We start from the raw sequence: 19,566 nt of genomic DNA on the forward strand, positions 1-19,566 counted from the left end.
AGGATTTCAGGACCAAAATAAACTGGCTAGATTTTAAGATCTGGTCATTAATATGCCTATTCTACTGCAAACAGTTGCTGATGAAATTGTTCAAGAAGCTGACACTGGGGCAACTGAAGTAAATCTTAAATTTGTAGTGGTATGTGACCTTAGAGTCATTACTAATAGTACCACCTTTCTTCCTAGTCATGTTCATTATTACTTTATTATTTTAGCTCATTTAATTCTCTTCCCTCACACATCTTATTTTCTACTGATTTTTTATGTTTATTACTTTCCCTGGAACAGAGGAGTTTGCTACAATGGTAGCTTATAGAACCATGATGAACAGTTCTCAAGACTTGATAGTCCAAAAGGCATATTTGCCATCCATAAACTCAGTACACTTTACCTCTCTTTAGTTCAAATGGAGGCGCATTCATCAATTTTCTTTCCTTGCTTTTTGGATTGTCAATAGGCTACCTCCCTTTAGACTTCTACCATACTAGACTTGGTTGAATATACCTAGAAACCACCTTAAAGATGATTCTCTTAATATGGAAAGTCAAAACCCACTAGGCTTCTCATTTGATCATCATACCAACCCTGTGACATAAATAGGACAGGAATCATTGTCCCCATTTTGAACTCAGGAGTCAAAACATAATAGGGAACTTCAAAAATAGATTATTAGATTAAGGGAAATTAAATTAGTAAAGTCATATCTGAACTCATTTTAAGTTGGAAACAACTATAAAAATAAGCTAAATGCAGTGCTTACAATATTCACAAAAAATGCTAACATAAGGCATAGAAGAATCCTACCTATTCAAAATTTAGATAATGCTCTGTTCTCAGATAGTAGTCAGTAAAATTATAATTAAATAAATGAGAAAATACATAACATGACATGGAAACTTGAAAATATAATATTAAAACTTTAAACAGGAAGACAAAAACCAGAATATTTTAAAACTAGTGACAGAAATATTACAATCTATACCTTAGATGAATAAGAAACAAAGAAAATAAACAAATTAGGTTTCCACATAAAGAAACTAACAAAACTGTAGTTTTGAAAGAGATTATAAAGTTAAGAACAAAAGATTTACAAAACAGTTGAATTAATAAAACCAGAAGCTGCCTTTTAAGAAAACTAATAAAGTTTAAGAACCAGTAATATTTAAGCCAAAAAACAAAAGAGAAAATGCAGATCAGCGAAGTCTTAAATGAAAAAAAGATAAATAATAAATACAAAAGAAATTAATATAGAATATTTCAAAATATATTATTCATACTTTGTTATTCAGTCGTTTTAAATCATGTCTAAACCTCTATGACCCCATTAGGCTTCTCTTGTCAAAAATACTGGAGTAATTTGCCATTTCCTTCTCCACATCATTTTACAGACTAGGAAACTGAGGCAAACAGGGTTAAATGACTTGTCTCACAGCTAGTGAATATCAGAGACCAGATTTGAACTCAGGTAAATGAGTTTTCCTGACAACCAGGCCCAGTGTTCTCTGTCCATTCTATTACCTAGCTGTTCATTCAAACCAAGCAAGGAAAAATAAAACTTGGAAGAAGTAATTGTCTTCTCTCCCAAAAAGGGAAAATCCCTCTTCACGTCAGAGACAAAACAAAAGTACCTACTTTCACTGCTTATGATTGATACAGTTTACTTCAAACAATTCACATTATCAGGAAAAATGATATTAAAGGATCATAGATCCAGAACTGGAAGAGACCTTGAAGGTCTCTTTTTTACTGTTGAGAAAACTAAAGTCTAAAAGGGTTCATTTACTTGCCTATGTTACATAAAATTAATTGACAGAGCAAGGGTTTGGTACCAAGAACCTTGGCCTCTAAATTCACTGCTCTTTCCACTGGATCATGTTGCTTCCCTCCTACTATAAAAATGGAGTTCATCAAATTATTACCATATTATTACATCATATTATTATGGATGACTTGATAGAGGCAGCATTATTTAGGGCAGTGTTAAATACAAACAAAAACAGATCCCTATGGGCCATATATTACTTTTGAATTCACAAATTTATGTTCTCTATATTTTAAATATTTTCATTATTTCCTAGTTATGTTTTAATCTGGCTTGGGTCACATTCAGGCTACAAGTTCGACACCTCTAGTGTGGTAGATAACTTATTTTGGTATCAGGAAGATCTATATTAGAATCCTTCCCTCAGACACTTGCTTATTACTCTGTAATACTGAGAAAATCATGTAAGATAGGTCAGTGAATGAATTATCAAGTTATTATGCTATTTCTAAAACACTTTGCATTCTTTAAAGCATTATCTAAATGCAAACTATAATACTAATTAAAACTTTTTTTTAAATGATTTGAAAAGCCTAGAGAACATTCTTTTGAATATCCTTTGTCTTTTGTGGACATATTTTTGTAAATAGTGGTGAGGAAACTGGATAATATCCCTAGTATCTTGAACAATTCCTTGAATCTAGGAATAGTATTTTAATAAATGTTTGTTAAGTTGAATTAATATAAATTTGTGTCAAAAGCAAAATGTGATTATAAGAGACCATGATCATTTTTAATGTGTGACTTATAAACTGTTTATAATAATATATTGTTTAAAATTTTCTTCTTTATAGACTAATTGATATTGCATACATCTGTGTTATTCTAGAAATTTACAGTTTTCCTAAGGATATCTTTCCAAATATATTGAGCTAATTCTTTTCTCGAATTTCTAGTTCACAGTGGGAAAAATTACAGCAAGATGATACAGAAATGGGACAATTGAAAGGTATCAAAAACATTAAAATAAGCTAGCAACATTTACAACTAAGTTCAAATGTTAATTATTAAGAAAGATGTTTTGCAATGATTAATGACTTTTTTCTGCTATTGAGGTACCTCAGTGAATTATCTGAGAAAAGATTCTGGCTATGAGATCCTATTTTCCTTTATTATTATTATTATTATTATTATTATTATTTTTATTATTTTTATTATTTTTATTATTATTATTCAGTGACTTTGCCGCTAACAACCAGTCTTGTGGAGCCTGGCTGTTAGGATGCTCACATTGTTTACTGATACATACTGAACCATATTTTAATGCTCCCCATGGAAAAGCTGGGGAGAACAGAAAGAGGCCATTGAAGCATTTTTTTATGCACTTAACTTGGTCCAGGCACTTTGCTAAGTGATGAAATAGGCCATTGTGGATTGGAAATAGACCAAAATTTCAGAAAATTTCTAGTTTTGTCACCCTTGACATAAAGTATTGGAAGGGGTAGGGGGGGGATAGCTGTTCTTTTGGTAATAAAGTATATAGTCAGAAGGAACCTTTATTTTTTAATAGTTGTATAGCCCTTTGTTCTACTGATATGTCTAATTTTTTTGGATTTTAACCATCTCATCTCACTAGATGAATACTCATGAGCAACACTCATATCAGAGTTCACACTTTACATAAAGAGATATTCATGAAGTCTTTTATTGGAATGAGACAGTCATCCTTAACCTGATACTTTTCTGATAATCCTGCTATACCATACTCTTAGTCAACAAAACTGACTATAACTTGATGTTCCCTATTTTAGAAAATGTTTCTTTATAGAAGTCTAGATGAATTTTGGAAGCTAATTGTAGTCAAACACAATGGTTACAATTGAACAAAAATGCCTTGCTGCTTTCATAGTGCTATTTTTATAAGTCATCAGGACAGATAGATTTTTACCAGCTAGGGCTAAAGTTAACACTTGGGTAGGAAATACCTTTTTTGGATTTGCCCTTTTTACTTTAAAAAAATTATAAATTGAACACTGTTTAAGGGAGGTAGTAGCCTGAACCCATTTCTACTAGTTTTCATTAACACTAAAAAAAAAGTACAAAGTCAGTATTACCTAAAATCTTATGCCTGATGGGTGATGGTGTTTTACAGTTTATTAAACATGTATTTTATCCACTTTCTCATTAAAATATGTTATTGGCAAACCAAACCCTTTGGAAATAGCCATCTATGAGAGGAATAGCCCTCACCCCATCCCCCTTCATAACGGCATCTTCCTGTATATATTTTATGGTACATAGTTGTTTGCATGCTGCCTCTTCCATTAGACTGGAGAACAACAGTTTTTCTTGCCTTTCTTTGTATTCCTAGCATTTAGCACTGGGCCTGGCACCCAGTAGGCACACCATAAGTACTTGTTAACTGACTTACCCATATTTAACTTGAAGAAAAGTAGGTACTTAATAAATATTTTTTGGTTAATTGAAAATATATTTTTAAAAATAAGCTGAGCCCTTTTTGGTGGTGATGGTTAAAAATATATTAAATCAAATTTATTTTAAGAATTAGAAATTTAAAAATTAATTAACTAACCAAGAATTCAGGACTAGAAAAATAATATTTTTCTACATTATCATTTTCATAGTCAAGTCTAAACAGAAGACATTTCATGAGTATTTGTGAAAAAATGAAAATTTGTCAGTTTATATTTGGTTTTGTCCAAAAATTTAATGAGTTACTAGATCATGGAATAAAAAAAAGGCGTAACTCCATCTTAAAAATAACTAAATTGACTATTCATTTTTGTAATTTTTTAAAAAATGAAACTGATTTTATTGATTTAGTAATTGATTGATTTTTTTTAAATGGCTGGATTTTTTTATATTTTTTTCTTACATTGGTATTTTCCCAAGAAAAACTCTATCTGGCCAAAGGGAAACACATTAAACCTCGTATTTCACTAGCCTGCAGGAATCTTAGATTACCAAACTCCCTCTTACCAGTATATTATTGTCACCTTTTCTCTTGCATTTATAGTTCTTAGAACTGAGGCAGAGAATATCTAACCCCAGGGTTTGGTCTAGTGCCACAGACAGGATATTAAATTAAGTAAATCTAGGAGTTTTTTAGGGGTGAATTTATTAAATGTTTGACAAAATACAGCCCAAGAATGATATTTTAGATGTTTATCCAAATGGTCTTTGGCAGAAAAAAGTTCCCTGGCTTCGAAAAAGTTCCCTGTCTTCGAAAATTGCTTAGAGCACTGAGAATTATAAGTGACTTGCCCAAGGTCATATGGCCAATGTTTGACAGAGGTTCAACTTGAATTCAGTTCTTCCTAGTTTCTTAGCTACAAAATTGATTGTGAAATTCAGGGCTACCTTCCAAGAATGTGAGTCTTGAAATACACTCAGGACAATGTTGCATTAAATTGACTTAAGATTAAAAAAAGAGAACTTGAAACCATGCCATCCATGTATTCCCATTGAAGAAATTAGGGTTCTTTAGCCTAAAGAAGAAAAGATTTAGAGGGAGAATGGTGGCTTTTTTCATCTATATGAAGAGTTATAACAGTGAAGAGAAAATAGACATATTTTACTAGGTCCTAGAGTGGAGGCATGGTAGTTCAGTATATGGAAAGAATTCTTAATAGTTATCCAAAAGTGATGAGGGTTTTTTGGAGAGGTATTAGATTCTCTATTCCTGAAGGTCTTCAAACAAGAGCTGGATTGCCAGGCTTCAGGAATGTTTTTATTCAGATAAAATTTGGGTGAATTGACTTCCAAAAACTTTTCCATCTCTGAGTCAGTGAATCTGACACTTGTACTACCAGTCACACAGGGTTGTGGTAAGAAAAAGGCTTCGTTGACTGCTAAGTGCCGCGTCATTGTGATCCATTTTATTATTAATGAGTTTTATAAAAATATTTTCCATAGGTCTTTCTGCACATTCTCATGTAGAACTTCCATATTACTCCAAATTTATTCTAATTGCTGCATACTTGGCTTCATACAATCCAACAAGAACAGATAAAAGATTTTTCCTAAAGGTAATTTCTACAAACTTCTTATACTTTACTTTGGGTATTTTTTCTGCAGATTACAAGTGTTTAAATGGAATTAAATAGTTTTGCAAAAACTGCAAATTCTTAAGAGAAGTAAGTTTGAGTGAAGAGACTAGAATAGTAGATCTTTCCTATAGATTTTAGTCTTCTCTTATATGAACATTCTGCATTGAGGTAACAATATGACAGGCACTAAAGATCTGGGAGGTAATTCAGCAAGTAATATATTAACTCTTAAATTCCTTGTAAATCAAATCTTGATTGAAGTATGGTACATCAGAAGCTTCTCAAGTGCAGTAGCTGTTTTCCTGGCCTTTTTGCCTTGGTTAAATTCACCTATAACATACTGTATCTTGTGAATTATGAACCAAAGCTCTTATTTTTTTTCCTGCTAAAATCAAAAACTAAAATATTCCATTTTGAGACTTTTTCCTTCTAGAAAGAAAATATGCATCTTTAATTTAGCATTAAAGTCATTCCTTTAACTGAAGAATATTTAATTGAGAACTGTGGATTTATTATGAAGGCTGGAAATTCTATCCTCTGGGAAGGAATTAAAAATAGCACTTAAATTTTTATTAAAAAAATTCAGACATAAAACAATTGTAAATTAAGAAAAGAATCTCTTGGATAGTGTCAGTCAAAAGTTATATTCTTTCATAATCTAAGTAATATTCTCTAGTTTTAGCATGAGATGATAAAAATTAATTTTCAGTGGAATACAAAGAAAGCAATATCATGTCTTTTCTATACTAAAAGAATTTCAGAATCATTTCACTGGAGCTATCAGCAATCTGTGGTCTTGCCATCATTTCAGCTATTGTGTTTAGGTACTTTTGGGGTATGTTATGAATGTTAAATAAGTTACCCTGTAAAATTATGTTGGAAAAAAGATTATATGGATTATTCATTAATTTTTTTCTATTTGAGCCCCAGGAAATAGTCTGCAGTAGAATCTTAGTAGGACCTAAGGATAAATAAGTATATAGCAAAAATGAGTTGCATAGATTTATTTATTTTTATCTCAGTATAAACTGTCATGTTCAGAGTAAAAATGCCAATTATTACCAGACTTAACTCTTTTCCTTTTTCTGTTGTTTTCTTTTCATGTAGACTCTCTCTAGTCCTTGGATAATGATAAGTGAATATTATAATATTATTATTATTATTATTATTATTATAACTCAGGAGAATAATAAAAGTGAGATGGTGAAGACCACCAGAAATGCCTGTTAGCCTGGTAGTAGTCTATAGGCAGAGCTTTGGAGAATATTACTTTATAAAACAAGTTAGAGCATTTAGTCCTCTTACTCCAATTTACCCTCATTACATTCATGAAAATTTAGGAAAATTAGAATTATGCCTTAAGATTCCAGAGATGTTTAGAAGTACAAGTGTTTTTGCTTGATGGAAGGCAAACCTCAGTCGGAAAGATCTTACTTCAAATCCTACTTCTTAAATAAGACATACTGGCTTATTCCTGGAAAGGTATTTAATCTTTATTGCCCCAGGCATCTCTCTTAAACTGTAAATTGTAGAAAGTTTGCCTTTCTGCACTGGTAGAGGCAATCTCCTTGAAAGTAATTCCTTAATCCTATGATATCACAGATCTTGATAGAAAATGTAAAGTACAGGCATTGTAGTGATGTGAGAAAATACCATTGACTTGAAGCTGGAAGACAAGCCTCTCCTTCGCTCCCCCCATCCTCTATCTCCTCAACTATAAAATGAAGGAGTTGCATTGGATGATCTCTGAGGCTCCTTCCAATTCCAAATATATAAACCTGTTAATCAAAAGTGAAAATTTTAAGTTTGCAGAGAAAACTCTTACTATTAATTTCCTCACTAGAAAGTATTAGTAGGAGTAATTAAAAGATGAAAATAATGTCTTGAATTTCGGGAATTTATTCTTGTTATAGCATAAGTTCTTATAAAAGGGAAGGTTCTTCAGATTCTTATGGAATAACAATGCTTGTTGATCCAAATGGGAAATTTATGAACCAAAGAGATGGGTTGTAATATTTATGAATTGACAGCCCAAGTTCTTCATTGGAGTACTCAGCTTTTCAGTGTTAGAAGGAAGTTTTATAGGATTTAATGTGAACACATGGACATGAGTTGTGCAAGAGAAGCAGGCATGAATGAAGTAGCCTGCATCATGGGATGAAACATCCAACTCCACAAGATCACAGATTGAATTGAGTCAAGTTGGAAATGCTAGCTCATTATCTCATTTTATTCTCATAATTTTAAGCATATCATCCTCGTTTTATAAATTAGGAAATTGTGTTCTGAATGCCAAGTAACTTGCCTTTGGTCATCTAGCTTAATAGCTAGACTTTATAGTCCGAAGGCCAAATTTTGATCTAGATTTCTCCTAATATGTCACTATAATAGGCTGTCTCTGACATAAACCTATGTATTTTGTACACTTAATATTTTTTGCATCAATGAATGAAATAAAGTATTCTCATGGAAATTAGAGGGAATATTTTCATTCAAAATTATCTGTAATCATGACTTTTTACTGGAGTATAAACTCCAACAAGGCCAGAACTGTATCTTATCTAAATTTTGCATTTCTCTCAGCAAAGACAAACTTAATAAAGATCTGTGTTGTTAAATGAATGTAGGAAAGTTAGATTTTTCTCCAATTTCGATATTACCAACTTTCACTTAAAAGTTTGAGAGTCATTTTTCCTTGGCTAATTTGTTCATAACCATTTTTCTTTTTCCACTCTTGATCTGTGGTCTAAACTGTTAAGTCAGAAATGAGTTGGAACCTAGAAAACAGGAGCATGTTTTTGAGAATTTATCAATACAAATAATTGTACTTTAGCTCATTCATTGCTTTGTATTGCACTTGTCTTTGCTCATCCGTATTGCACTGTTTTGCTGAGAGACAGTAGCAGTGAATAAAATTGACAAGAGTATTGGGTAAGTGTTGATTTTTTTTTAATGTGTGATTCCAAATATATATATATATATTTTTTTTTTTTTTTGCCAAATGAGAAAGCAAAACCAGACCATTTTGTAAATATGTAAAGGGTCATTTATACAGCACAGCTGATAAATTTTAAAGCTATGAAAACTTAAATGCTTAAAGATAATTATGATCTCATTAATTCAGGAGCTTTAGTGATCCATATCAGAAGCATTCTGTGTGCATTCTGTGTGACTTTTTTTGATGTCCTCACATGTGTTCAACGCATTTCAAGGGTACCAGTGGATTATTATTCTTGCCATTTATCTCCTTTCTTCTCTTCCGCTCCCTCTCTTTCTTCTCTCTCTCTTCCCCTTCCCTTCATATCTCTCTTTTTCTCCCCCTCTCCCTTTCCCATTCCACCCAGCATAAGAATAATGCTTATTGCTGAAGAATCTCTTATATACAAGTCAAGAGATGCAAATGCTATGAAACACATAACACACACACAGTGGGAATCTAAAAGATGGAAACTGGGATATGGCATGCTATCTTCTTAAAACTATCTCTTTATAAATAAAATAGAACAAGGATAGTTTAATTTAAAACTGGTCTGAGAATAGATCCCAGTAGATTCAAGTGTTTCATAAAAGCAAATGAGCAGCAACAAATAATCCTACAATTCCTTGATGTATGTGTGAGTAAAATGGCGGGGGGGGGGGGGGCGGCACGAGAAACTATTCAATTTTTTCTCCTGCTGGTACATAATACACTCTTGTCAGATTGGTCTCCTTATTGTCTCCTGACCTGTCATATTGATTTTCATCTAAGTAATTTTGCTATGATATTCTTCCTGAAAGGATTGTTATCTTTCTAGCCAAATTCAGTGTTCCACTTAAGTGGGCTCTGAAAAAATTTTAAACTGAAGAAAACTTTAAGGTTATTGATTCTTTTTATTACAGTCTACTATAATATTTGTCTTTTTATTTGTCAGTCAGATTTTTCATATTTTTATGGATATATTTTTATGGACTTACTTTCCATATGTTAAACAACCAGAGATTGTGCCAAATTTCTTTAGTATACCCCTTGATATTAAGTATATAGCAAGTCTTGAATATTTCATGAATTGTTTTAAATTTAACAGAAAACTACTTTTCCTTTTTGAAAATTCATATTCAGTATATGCTGGATTTTGAAACATCAATCTTGAGAGTAGCAATAGCATTTATTAAATATTTTTTATTGTCATAACAAAGAATAGTACAAACTCTGAATTTAATTTATTCCCAGTATGTTTTCCTTAGTATAAAAATACAGTGCCATTTATCTTCCATTTATTTAACTGTTTACCCCATTAAAATAACAATCTATTTCTTGAAATTATCTTTTTGATGTCCCATTTTGCAGGAGAGCAGCTAATAGCCATAATTTTGTTTTGTAAAGTTCCCTTTGTCTAGTCATAAAATTTGCAGTATAATAGTGCGGGTTTTCATTTAACACTGACTTGCCCCTATTTGAAATGCTATTAGATGTATTCTTATTTAACTTTTTAAAGCAAAGATTATTCAATTTAGCAGTAAAATTACAATTCAAAAATATTCAGGTGAGTATTCATGCACTAATAATAATTATTTTAATCTTTATAATAGTGTAATTACAAATAATATATACATATTCTGCTTCTACTTATCCATGCATTTAAAATAATTTTATGTTATAACATTTATGATGAGTAAGCTTAACATAACCATTGATTTTCCTGGTTTCTAATTTTACTTAATGAAATCACTTTGAATACTGTTGGTTTTATTTTAAATCAACTTATTCAATTAAGATATCTATGAAAATAATTTTAGGAATAATATCTTTTGCATTTCAATTTCACATCGGATTCAAGTTTTTAGTGAACTTCAAAACAACACTGGCCTTAGGATTTATTGAAGTGGTTATTGTATGTAAATAGCTTTTAAATATATTTTAAATTTTATCCTTTGTTGTATTAGCTGTGCTGTATACTTGAGGAAATATGTGATTTCCTAGCTAATTTACTTTTTATCAATTCAAGCCTTTGTTTAGAAATGCATTTTAATATGGTATTGTAGTTACATTTTCAAAATAACTTTACAAATATACATCAGTAAGCAGAATTTTGTGGACATACAACCATTAGAAATGATTAACCCCATGAAGCCACATTAGGATTACTTTTGTTAGGGGGATTCTATGAGTTTTTTTAAAAAGCTATTATCAGTGTGGGTATTTTCTCTTCTGGTGCAGTTCACAAGTCATTCATGCCTATTGAAGTTCTACATGAGCTGTTGGAACCAAAAATTAAGCAGAAAACAGACCTTTTGGTGATAAGCTCCTCCAAGTTAGACTAGTCATTGAATGACAACTGGTTCCATATCTGTTTTTGAAACCTTTTAGCTTGGTCTCCTCAGCAGTAGATTGGACACTGATAATTTTTTGTCCATGACAGCCTTACTCTTTGCTATTGCTCAGTCTCCTTATGCTTATAAAGTGACATATCATAATAGTGGTAAAAATGAAGCAGAATGTACTAGAAATCTCAAAGATTTTCAAACTTAGCATTTGGTACTCTAAATGTAAGATAACTTGTCCAGTAACCAATAGAGATATTACTGATTGGCCTTAATCATTTTAGTCTTAACATTTTCATTTTAAAGGAAACTAGAATATAGAAGAGGTAGCTAAATGGATGTGTGAAATAGGTTGCAAAGCCTTGCAGAGAAGAATTTAAAAATGAGAACCTTACCTAAATATCATTAATTACTTGATCAGAAAAGAAGATAAGTTGGTCATATTGAAATAATGATAACTATTGACAGACTGTATGTTTTTCTGATATCCTCATGCTATCAGATAGTAAGAAAGTCATCAGCACCCTGGAGGGACTTCTTGTATTAAGTTTCTTTTTTCTTTTTTTTTTTTTTTTTTTTGCAAGGCAGTGGGGTTAAGTGGCTTGCCCAAGGCCACACAGCTAGGTAATTATGAAGTGTCTGAGGCTGGATTTGAACTCAGGTACTCCTGACTCCAAGGCCGGTGCTCTATCCACTGGGCCACCTAGCCGCCCCTGTATTAAGTTTCTAGGGGAGTGGTGGTACAAGAATCACAAAAGTAAGCTGACTTGGATTGTTTGTCATTTGCTTTATTGGAAGGAAAAAAAATATTTCAATGAGCTCACTTTCACTGTTGAATTTCTGACTTTTTTTAATGCCTTCATCCTGTTGGCATTTCCTAGAAGAAACTAAGGTGACCCATACCATAATGAAGTATTGAGTAGGATTTTGGTACAGGTTGTTAAATGCTCAGTGGTGGCAACAGTAGGTCTTTCAAGATGAGATAATGGAATAAGAGATTTAAAAAAGAATGAGACTTTTTGCCATACCATCAAAAACAATCAATAGATTATACTAGTGATGAAAAATAGTATTTTAAAACTATGTAAATAAAATTAGCTAAAATAGATAGTGAGCAAAACAAAATCTTGATAACAAAAAACTTTCCTAAGGAGCAACAACCCAAAACAAAAAAAATCCTAAAGTACTATTTTGAAAAATAGATAAACAACACAAGATTTCTGGAGAGATAGTCTCAGATGGATAAGTGATATTTGTGATGTACAATAAGCGATAATTAAATTAATGAAGTTAATGTAAATTAATAATTGAACCTGGTAAAAATCTTAGGACTAAATAAAAACCTTATCCAAAACAAACAAAAAAGCATAAAGGGAATGAAGAGCTGTAACCTAGAATAAGCTACATATTTTTAAAAAAATGATAAGAAATATTTTTGAAATAATTGTATTGCTAATATAATAGAAAATGAGTCCACAAGACAGGATATAAGAATCAGCAGCCTGGGTCCCTGTCCTAAATAACGAGAGAGAAGAACTGTCTCAGTTGTGTTTTCAGCCTCCTTTCCCTTGGGCTCCATACATCTGTTCACTCTGGCAGCCTTTCCAATTCCTCTCTCAGATCTCTTCCTTTCCTTTATATGACTGGGCTGAATAAGCATCTGCCTCTGCTTCCAGAATGTAGGTTGGTGTGAATGATTGCTCAGTCATTGCAATAGCAGAGTCCCTGCCCTAGAGCCATGTTCCATATAAGCCTGTAAATTTCTCCCTCTGCTGGTATGGCTAAGGAAATTGGGAAGTCTTAAAAATTTTTACTTCCTTTTTATCCTCTGTTGATTTAGTTGTAATCACTCTCCATCTGCCACAAAATTTATTTTGAGGTATGTTATAGAGCTGTGGAGGACCTGGGTTAATGAATTCTGTGTCTCAGTTCAGTAGTCTTACTTCCCAGCAAGGCATAGGGGTCAAAGAATAAGTGATAGGAGAATTTGGGGGGGGGGGGGGAAGCAAAAACCACAACAACTGAAACTAAAATCATCAAAGATATAAAGAGGAAAAAGATTCATCAAAAACCCGAAACTCAAAAAGCTAACTCAACAGAAAAGATCTTGAAAGGCAGAAGGAAAAATGAGTAAGATGTCAGAGAATACAGAGAAGAAAAACAAACCAGTAATAACTGATTAGAAAACAGTCTCCTGAAGTTTCCCTAGAAAGTATGGAAGAACAGGAAATTCTAGAGTAATTCAAAACATAAATAAAACTTATTAAATTAAGAATTGAGTAAAGTCAGAAATTGTAACTTTGGAAGGAAAATTAATCAACAATTAGAAAAATAATTGAATCTGTGTTAGAGAATCTAAAGTGAAAGATATGAACAGTATTAGAACAAAAATTTTAAAATAGAAAAAATTTAGAAGAAAAGGATTAAAAGAATACATAAATTCTATTGAGGTCAAAGTAAATGACTTTGATGATAGCATGTGCATGACCATTCAAAAACTTGAATATCATAATGCAGGAAAGAAAATATAAGAATATTTTTGAGAGCTTCTGAATTTATATAATGAATTTATTGAAAAGAGTCCATTTATCAGTGGTGCTGAGAAAAAAATGGTGCTTCAAATTTCCCAGATGCCTAATGATTAAATTAATAATTTCAATGACAATGTATGTTGCATGAAAGAGCATCTTCAGATATGAAAAAAGGTTATTTGAATAATACAGGCTTGTTTTATTATTTTAAGGCAATTATATATTTTATATATTTTTTTATCACTCCCGAGTATTTTACTCCTTCGTTTCTTTGTTTAGGCTGTGGAACAGAAGTCAAAATCTGCTTCACAGGTACAATCTTCTTAACCAGTTATTCCCCTGATTTCTTTTACCCCACAATACTCTCATTTTCAACAAATAGCAGAAATAGAAAAAGACACCAAATTTTCTCCCACCTATCAAATGTTGAGGTTTTTGTGCATGTACTTTTGGGAATAGGAACCTTTTTTTGATCACAGTAAGGGAAGACTGGGGCATAGGCATCAGGTCCAAGAGTCCTATTCCTAACCTTGGACAATACAAGGAAGGGAATTCCATCACCAATGATTCAGACCCCTAGCCCTTGTTCTTTGGTAAAGAAGGCAGTCCTTGCCAAAAAAGTATGGCTCCTAGTCCCAGCCCTGGTCAGCAATATTTGTACCTAAGGGGAGGGTAGGAGTTGCTAATCCCTGGACCACTGGGTTCAAACTCAAGGCCCTCACTCTTTTCGGTGAAGGTAATGCTCCTGAAGATATGGCTACTAAGTTCTAGACCCAACTTCGGTCAGTGACTTTTGAACTTAATGTTCAAGCTTACTGTTGAAGCACAAATTTCAGTAACTTGGTCTTTGCTTTTTCCTGGAGAAAACAGTGAGGCTGCCTGTACCACCTAATCCGTGGGGGATGAAGTCTCAGCTTTGGTCAATGTTTCATGCTTAGTCCCATCTAAGTGGTTCAGTTGATTGATGCAAAGCAATGAAACTAGGAGGAAGGAAAAGGGACTTCAGCCTAGGGTGAAAGTCATCAATGTCGTCAGAGGGCTGGCATTGATTGCTGTCCTGACTGGGAATTTAAGTGGTGTTTTTAATAAGGTAGCAGAGTAGGTGAAGAATTGTTCAATGGTCTAACCTTGGACCATCTTAACAATGATTACCCATCCAAGAAACAGGGTAGGAGATGGTAACTTATCAGGATACCAAGCTAGGAGAGGTCAAGTTGTAAGAGTTCAACAAGCCCACTAAGTTTCCATAACAAATTAAAACTGCATTACAAGTCAGAATTACATAATAGAGTCTATGAAACACTGAAGATTCATACTGAATAAATATTTCCAATCCAAGATTTCATCATTGTTACTAAAACTTGACAGGTTATTTCTAGCAGTGTCACCTCCACCCCCAAAACAATCATAGATCTAGAGTTAAAAGGGCTTTGGAGACTGACTAGTTAAAATCAGTTTTTCTCACGAGGAAACTGAGGCTAAGGGAAATGTTTACACATAAATCACCAGGAGTGGTTTCGGTTGTCAGATTTGATCATTTATTAGAAATGTTGTAGAGGGCATGCTAGGTCATTTACAGATTGACATCCTTTTCAACATTGAATACCCATGATTTTGGATTATTTTACTAGTTGATGAATGTTGTCATCTGAGAAATGTTTTAAGATGGGGGGGAAATCCATTTATCCTATGTAGTAATTCAAGTTGGATAGGAACCACTAACAAAATACTTCTAAAACAGAGTTCATCAACTGCTTCAAGAACTAGATGAGATTAATTTGAAATTATCAGTATCCATCTAAATTTTCATAGAAATGGATTGCTTTAGGTATTTAAAAATATTAACAAGGCCACCTGCATGTATTACTTAGACATTTTTCTATTCATAGATAGATTACAAACAAATTTCAACCTTTTCCAAGTTCTAATTCAAATCTTTTCAATTCACATCAACAAGAATTAAAATTTAAAAATCAGTTCAACAAATATTTAATAAGCTTTTATTGAGTGACTGACACAAAATTGGAAAAGGCTTTTCACCAAAGGACTAGTCATTAGATAATGAAATATGGTCATAGCAGCTCATAAAATTCTACTAAGGTGTATAAAGTTTGTGCTCTTGCATCAAAGGAGATAATATCTACACTGATAAACTCTGAAATCTTTTGATGTATTGAATTGTAGAATAAAGTAAACAAAATTATCACAGGATAGTATGTGAGATACAAATGCAACTTATGATTTCATAAGAATTTAAATCAGTGGAACTTTGTTCTTTTCATTTGGAACTCTTGCAATTAGTCAAGTTATATGTTTCCTTTTAATTTTCTTTCTAGCCTCGTTGTTCATTAACTCCTCCCCATCACACCCTGATATCTGTGCAAACTAGCCTTCTCTTTATTGCACTATACTCCTGTTTTCTATCCCCTACCCTTGTAGCAGTTTTCCTCTATGACGGGAACACACTTCTGCCTTACCTCTGACTCCTAAAATCCTATTCTTCTTTCAAGGCTTAGTTGAAATGCCACCTTCCTTATGAAACTTTTCCTCTTTTCTTTAACTGCTAGTGACCTTCTTCCAAGGTTGTGTTGGTAAATGTTGAACTGACTCTGAAAAAAAAAAACTCAGATACATTTTTCAGTTTAATCTGCATTACTAAAATTTATTCTATCACTTAAGCCTGAGCAATTAGCAGAACAATAAATCAAGTTCTGATTTGTGTCATCTGCCGATTTCCAAGGTGTAAATAATGCTCACACTGAAAATTTAACTATTGGATGATTTGAGGTGGCTCTAGAACACCCTTGCTTTCCTCTCATACATATTACATTCTTTGTACTTATGTCCCCAATTTTTAGTACATAATAAATAGGTACTTGTATGTTGGTTGGTTGATTGTTGAAACTTTTTTCACTTTTTTTTACTTCATTTTCAGCATCATGGAAAAATCAAGAAAGCTAGTTTTACGAAAAAGCATGAAAAGGTATTTCCATTTTCATAATTTTCATAAGAAAAATCTTGCGGTGTACATTTCATAAGAAATGGAGATGTCTATCTATTAATAGTTTTAAAAAAGATGTATTTCACTGCCTAGAAAGTTTTCTAAAACTTTGAAGGCTTTACCAGAAGAATTCTGATTCTGTCAGGTGCTTCCAAGTTGGAATACAGACTGTAAATCTCTTGTATCAGGACTATTCTAGTTAAGTACAGAGAGTTTGTTCACCAGAAAGTTGACTGCATATAATTTTTTTTTTGGCCATAGCAACTATTAAACTTTAAATTATGGAAGGTTTGAATTTTGTTAGGTGGTACTCCAGGAGGGTGTTCCCAGCTCTTTTCCTCTTCTCTTGGATTATCCCACAACATCACAGAAGCTAAATTGCTCTTATATCTCAAATCGAGGAGCCTGGGAGTAAAAAGAGACCACTTTATATTCATAGTACCGTAGCTGATAATCAAATTATTAGGTATAAGGAGAAGCAAAAGACTTACTATGTAAATGATATTTTTATTTTCATTTTGACATCAGAAGTGTGTATTATGCTACAATAACATAATGAAGCCTTTATCAAGAAATAGCTTTAGGGGTGGCTAGGTAGCACAGTGGATAGAGCACCAGCCCTGGAGTCAGGAGTATCTGAGTTCAAATCTGGCCTCAGACACTTAATAATTACCTTGCTGTGTGGCCTTGGGCAAGCCACTTAACCCCACTGCCTTGCAAAAAACCTTTTAAAAAAAAGAAAGAAATAGCTTTAAAGATCTGGGAAGCTAGGTGGCACAGTGGATCAAGAACTGGGCCTGAAGTCAGGAAGGCTCAACTTCATGAGTTCAAAGTGGCCTCAGATGGCTGATAGTGTGATCCTAGACAAGACACTTACTCCTGTTTACCTCAGTTTCCTCATTGGTAAAATGAGTTGGAGAAGGAAATAGCAAATCACTCCAATATCTCTGCCAAGAAAACCCCATATTAGGAGTTTTACATGTGAGCACAGAGAATTGGACAATGACTGAACAATATCTTTAAAAATCATTTAAATCTTACAGACTCATTTTTTTTTAAATAAAACAGATCTAAGAAGAGAAATAAATGCCTTGCCCTGAGTAAGTTTGAGCTAGGATTCAAATCCAGGTTCTTGTACTTTAAGTCTTTCCATTCCAGCAAATTACGTCTTAACTTGCTTTCTAAAAATGTTAATTTTTATAAATTAAATTATTTTCTAATAGCTGATAAATCTATTAGTTAAAAGCTCATGGAGCACTGATTATATTGCACTTTAAATGTATCTTTTTCTCAATGCAGTATATGATGAAAATTATGAACAGTATGTTTCTTTACTTATAAATAAATAGTTTTCCAGGCCTTAGCTCATGATTTTGACAAATCTACACTTTTCCATGTTTTCAGACTTTAGCATCTTTTACCCAGATCATAAAATATTCATCCCTGAACCTGTTATCTGAGAATGATATGATAATTTCTGATATTTATCATAATTGAATTTTAAGAACAGTGAAGAAACAAAACTTGTTTCCCACCTGTTAGTATTAAAAGAGAGAATGGAAGGAAATTCAGAAATTGTTAAGTGAAAGCATTTTAAAAAAATTTTGGAAAGGAAGAAGCTTGCAAAGTTTTGACTTAAAATCCTCAATTATAATTGTTAGGAATTTTCTGTTGGATTGTTTCAAGGTTTTCCTTCAGGAACCATGTAAATATATTGCCTTTAGGATTTTGCAGTGCAATTAAATAAGGGTGCTCAGTTCCTAGGAAAAATCTTTTTAATTGATCTCTTTCTTACAGACTAGCAATCATCTTCTTGGACCAAAGCCATTTCCTTTGGACAGATTGTTAGCAATATTATACAGTATTGTGGACAGCAGAGTTGCGCCAACTGCAAATATCTTCTCCCAGGTGAGTATAGATTTTTATTATCTTATTTTTCCATCATCTTTTAGGAGCTTCTCAAAATGTTACACCACATCTGATAAAAATCACACTTTAAAAAGGTATGGTGTTAATTAACATGAAAGGAAAAAAAGTGTTTTATGTGTATGTTTAAAAGAATGAACTGCTTTTCACTGGTTTAAAGTTTTTGGTCTAAACTCTTTGGGGTGGGGGGAAGGGAAGGCATTCTAATTTATCAAATCCAATAAATAATTATTAACTGCCTAGGAACTATGCTAAGTACTGGAGATACAGTTAATAAAAAGAAAAACAGTCCCTACCATTAAGTAGTTCACAATCTAAAGTGAGGAGACGGCACAAAAAGGCAGAAAAATTTCAGAGGTGGGAACAGACCCCAGGGGGTCTCTTATTCCCTGGAGCTGAACCAGGCAGGGAAGCACATGCAAAGTAGAGATTCAGATTTCTGAATATTCTTCATTGTAGTGCAAAGAAAATTCTGGGATATAGTCATTGGGAATTTTTTGGTTTTATTTTGAAAATTTAGTATGAGTGCTTGTTTGCCAAAATTCTTGCTGTTAGGTATTTTTAAAGTTGAAAATAAAGTGTTTGGGTTTTAATTGGTATTATTAGAAAAGTAAGATAGATGTTATTTTCCTGTCACTATCTCAGTTAAGTAAAGAAGTCAAAATTCATGAAAAGTTAATGTTTAGAGAAAAATTTTGAATATAAAGAAACTAATCGTTAATCTTTAGGTCAAATTAGTGTTTGTTAAAGGCTTTTGCTTGATTAATTTTCAATTTCTTATGTGATGGAACTTGACTAATTTATAAAATTTAAATAATCAAATGATAAATAATGCCTATAATTAAGATCAGAAATTATAAGATCATAGAGCTGGATTTGGAAGGCATAGATGTGGAATTTAGAGATCATCTAGTCCTCATTTTACAATTTATTTAGTAATTTTCAAAGGTAAAATCTGTATCCAGATTCTCTAAT

General features: G+C 32.5%; 1 protein-coding gene across 4 annotated transcripts in view; it reads left to right on the forward strand.

Annotated features, from left to right (window-relative positions):
• The window catches only part of ORC5 (origin recognition complex subunit 5), a 90,724-nt gene that overhangs the window by 27,002 nt on the left and 44,156 nt on the right, over window positions 1-19,566 (forward strand). For 3 of the 4 annotated variants that reach the window (XM_074193984.1, XM_074193986.1, XM_074193987.1), the window contains exons 9-13: window positions 2,719-2,771; window positions 5,699-5,811; window positions 13,944-13,976; window positions 16,600-16,647; window positions 18,463-18,573. In XM_074193984.1, coding sequence (XP_074050085.1) covers window positions 2,719-2,771; window positions 5,699-5,811; window positions 13,944-13,976; window positions 16,600-16,647; window positions 18,463-18,573 — 358 coding nt within the window. The remainder of the gene's footprint in view (window positions 1-2,718; window positions 2,772-5,698; window positions 5,812-13,943; window positions 13,977-16,599; window positions 16,648-18,462; window positions 18,574-19,566) is intronic. The other variant, XM_074193985.1, reaches the window with a different exon arrangement.

This window comes from Macrotis lagotis, chromosome 7, assembly GCF_037893015.1.
Source record: "Macrotis lagotis isolate mMagLag1 chromosome 7, bilby.v1.9.chrom.fasta, whole genome shotgun sequence".
Taxonomy (NCBI): domain Eukaryota; kingdom Metazoa; phylum Chordata; class Mammalia; order Peramelemorphia; family Peramelidae; genus Macrotis; species Macrotis lagotis.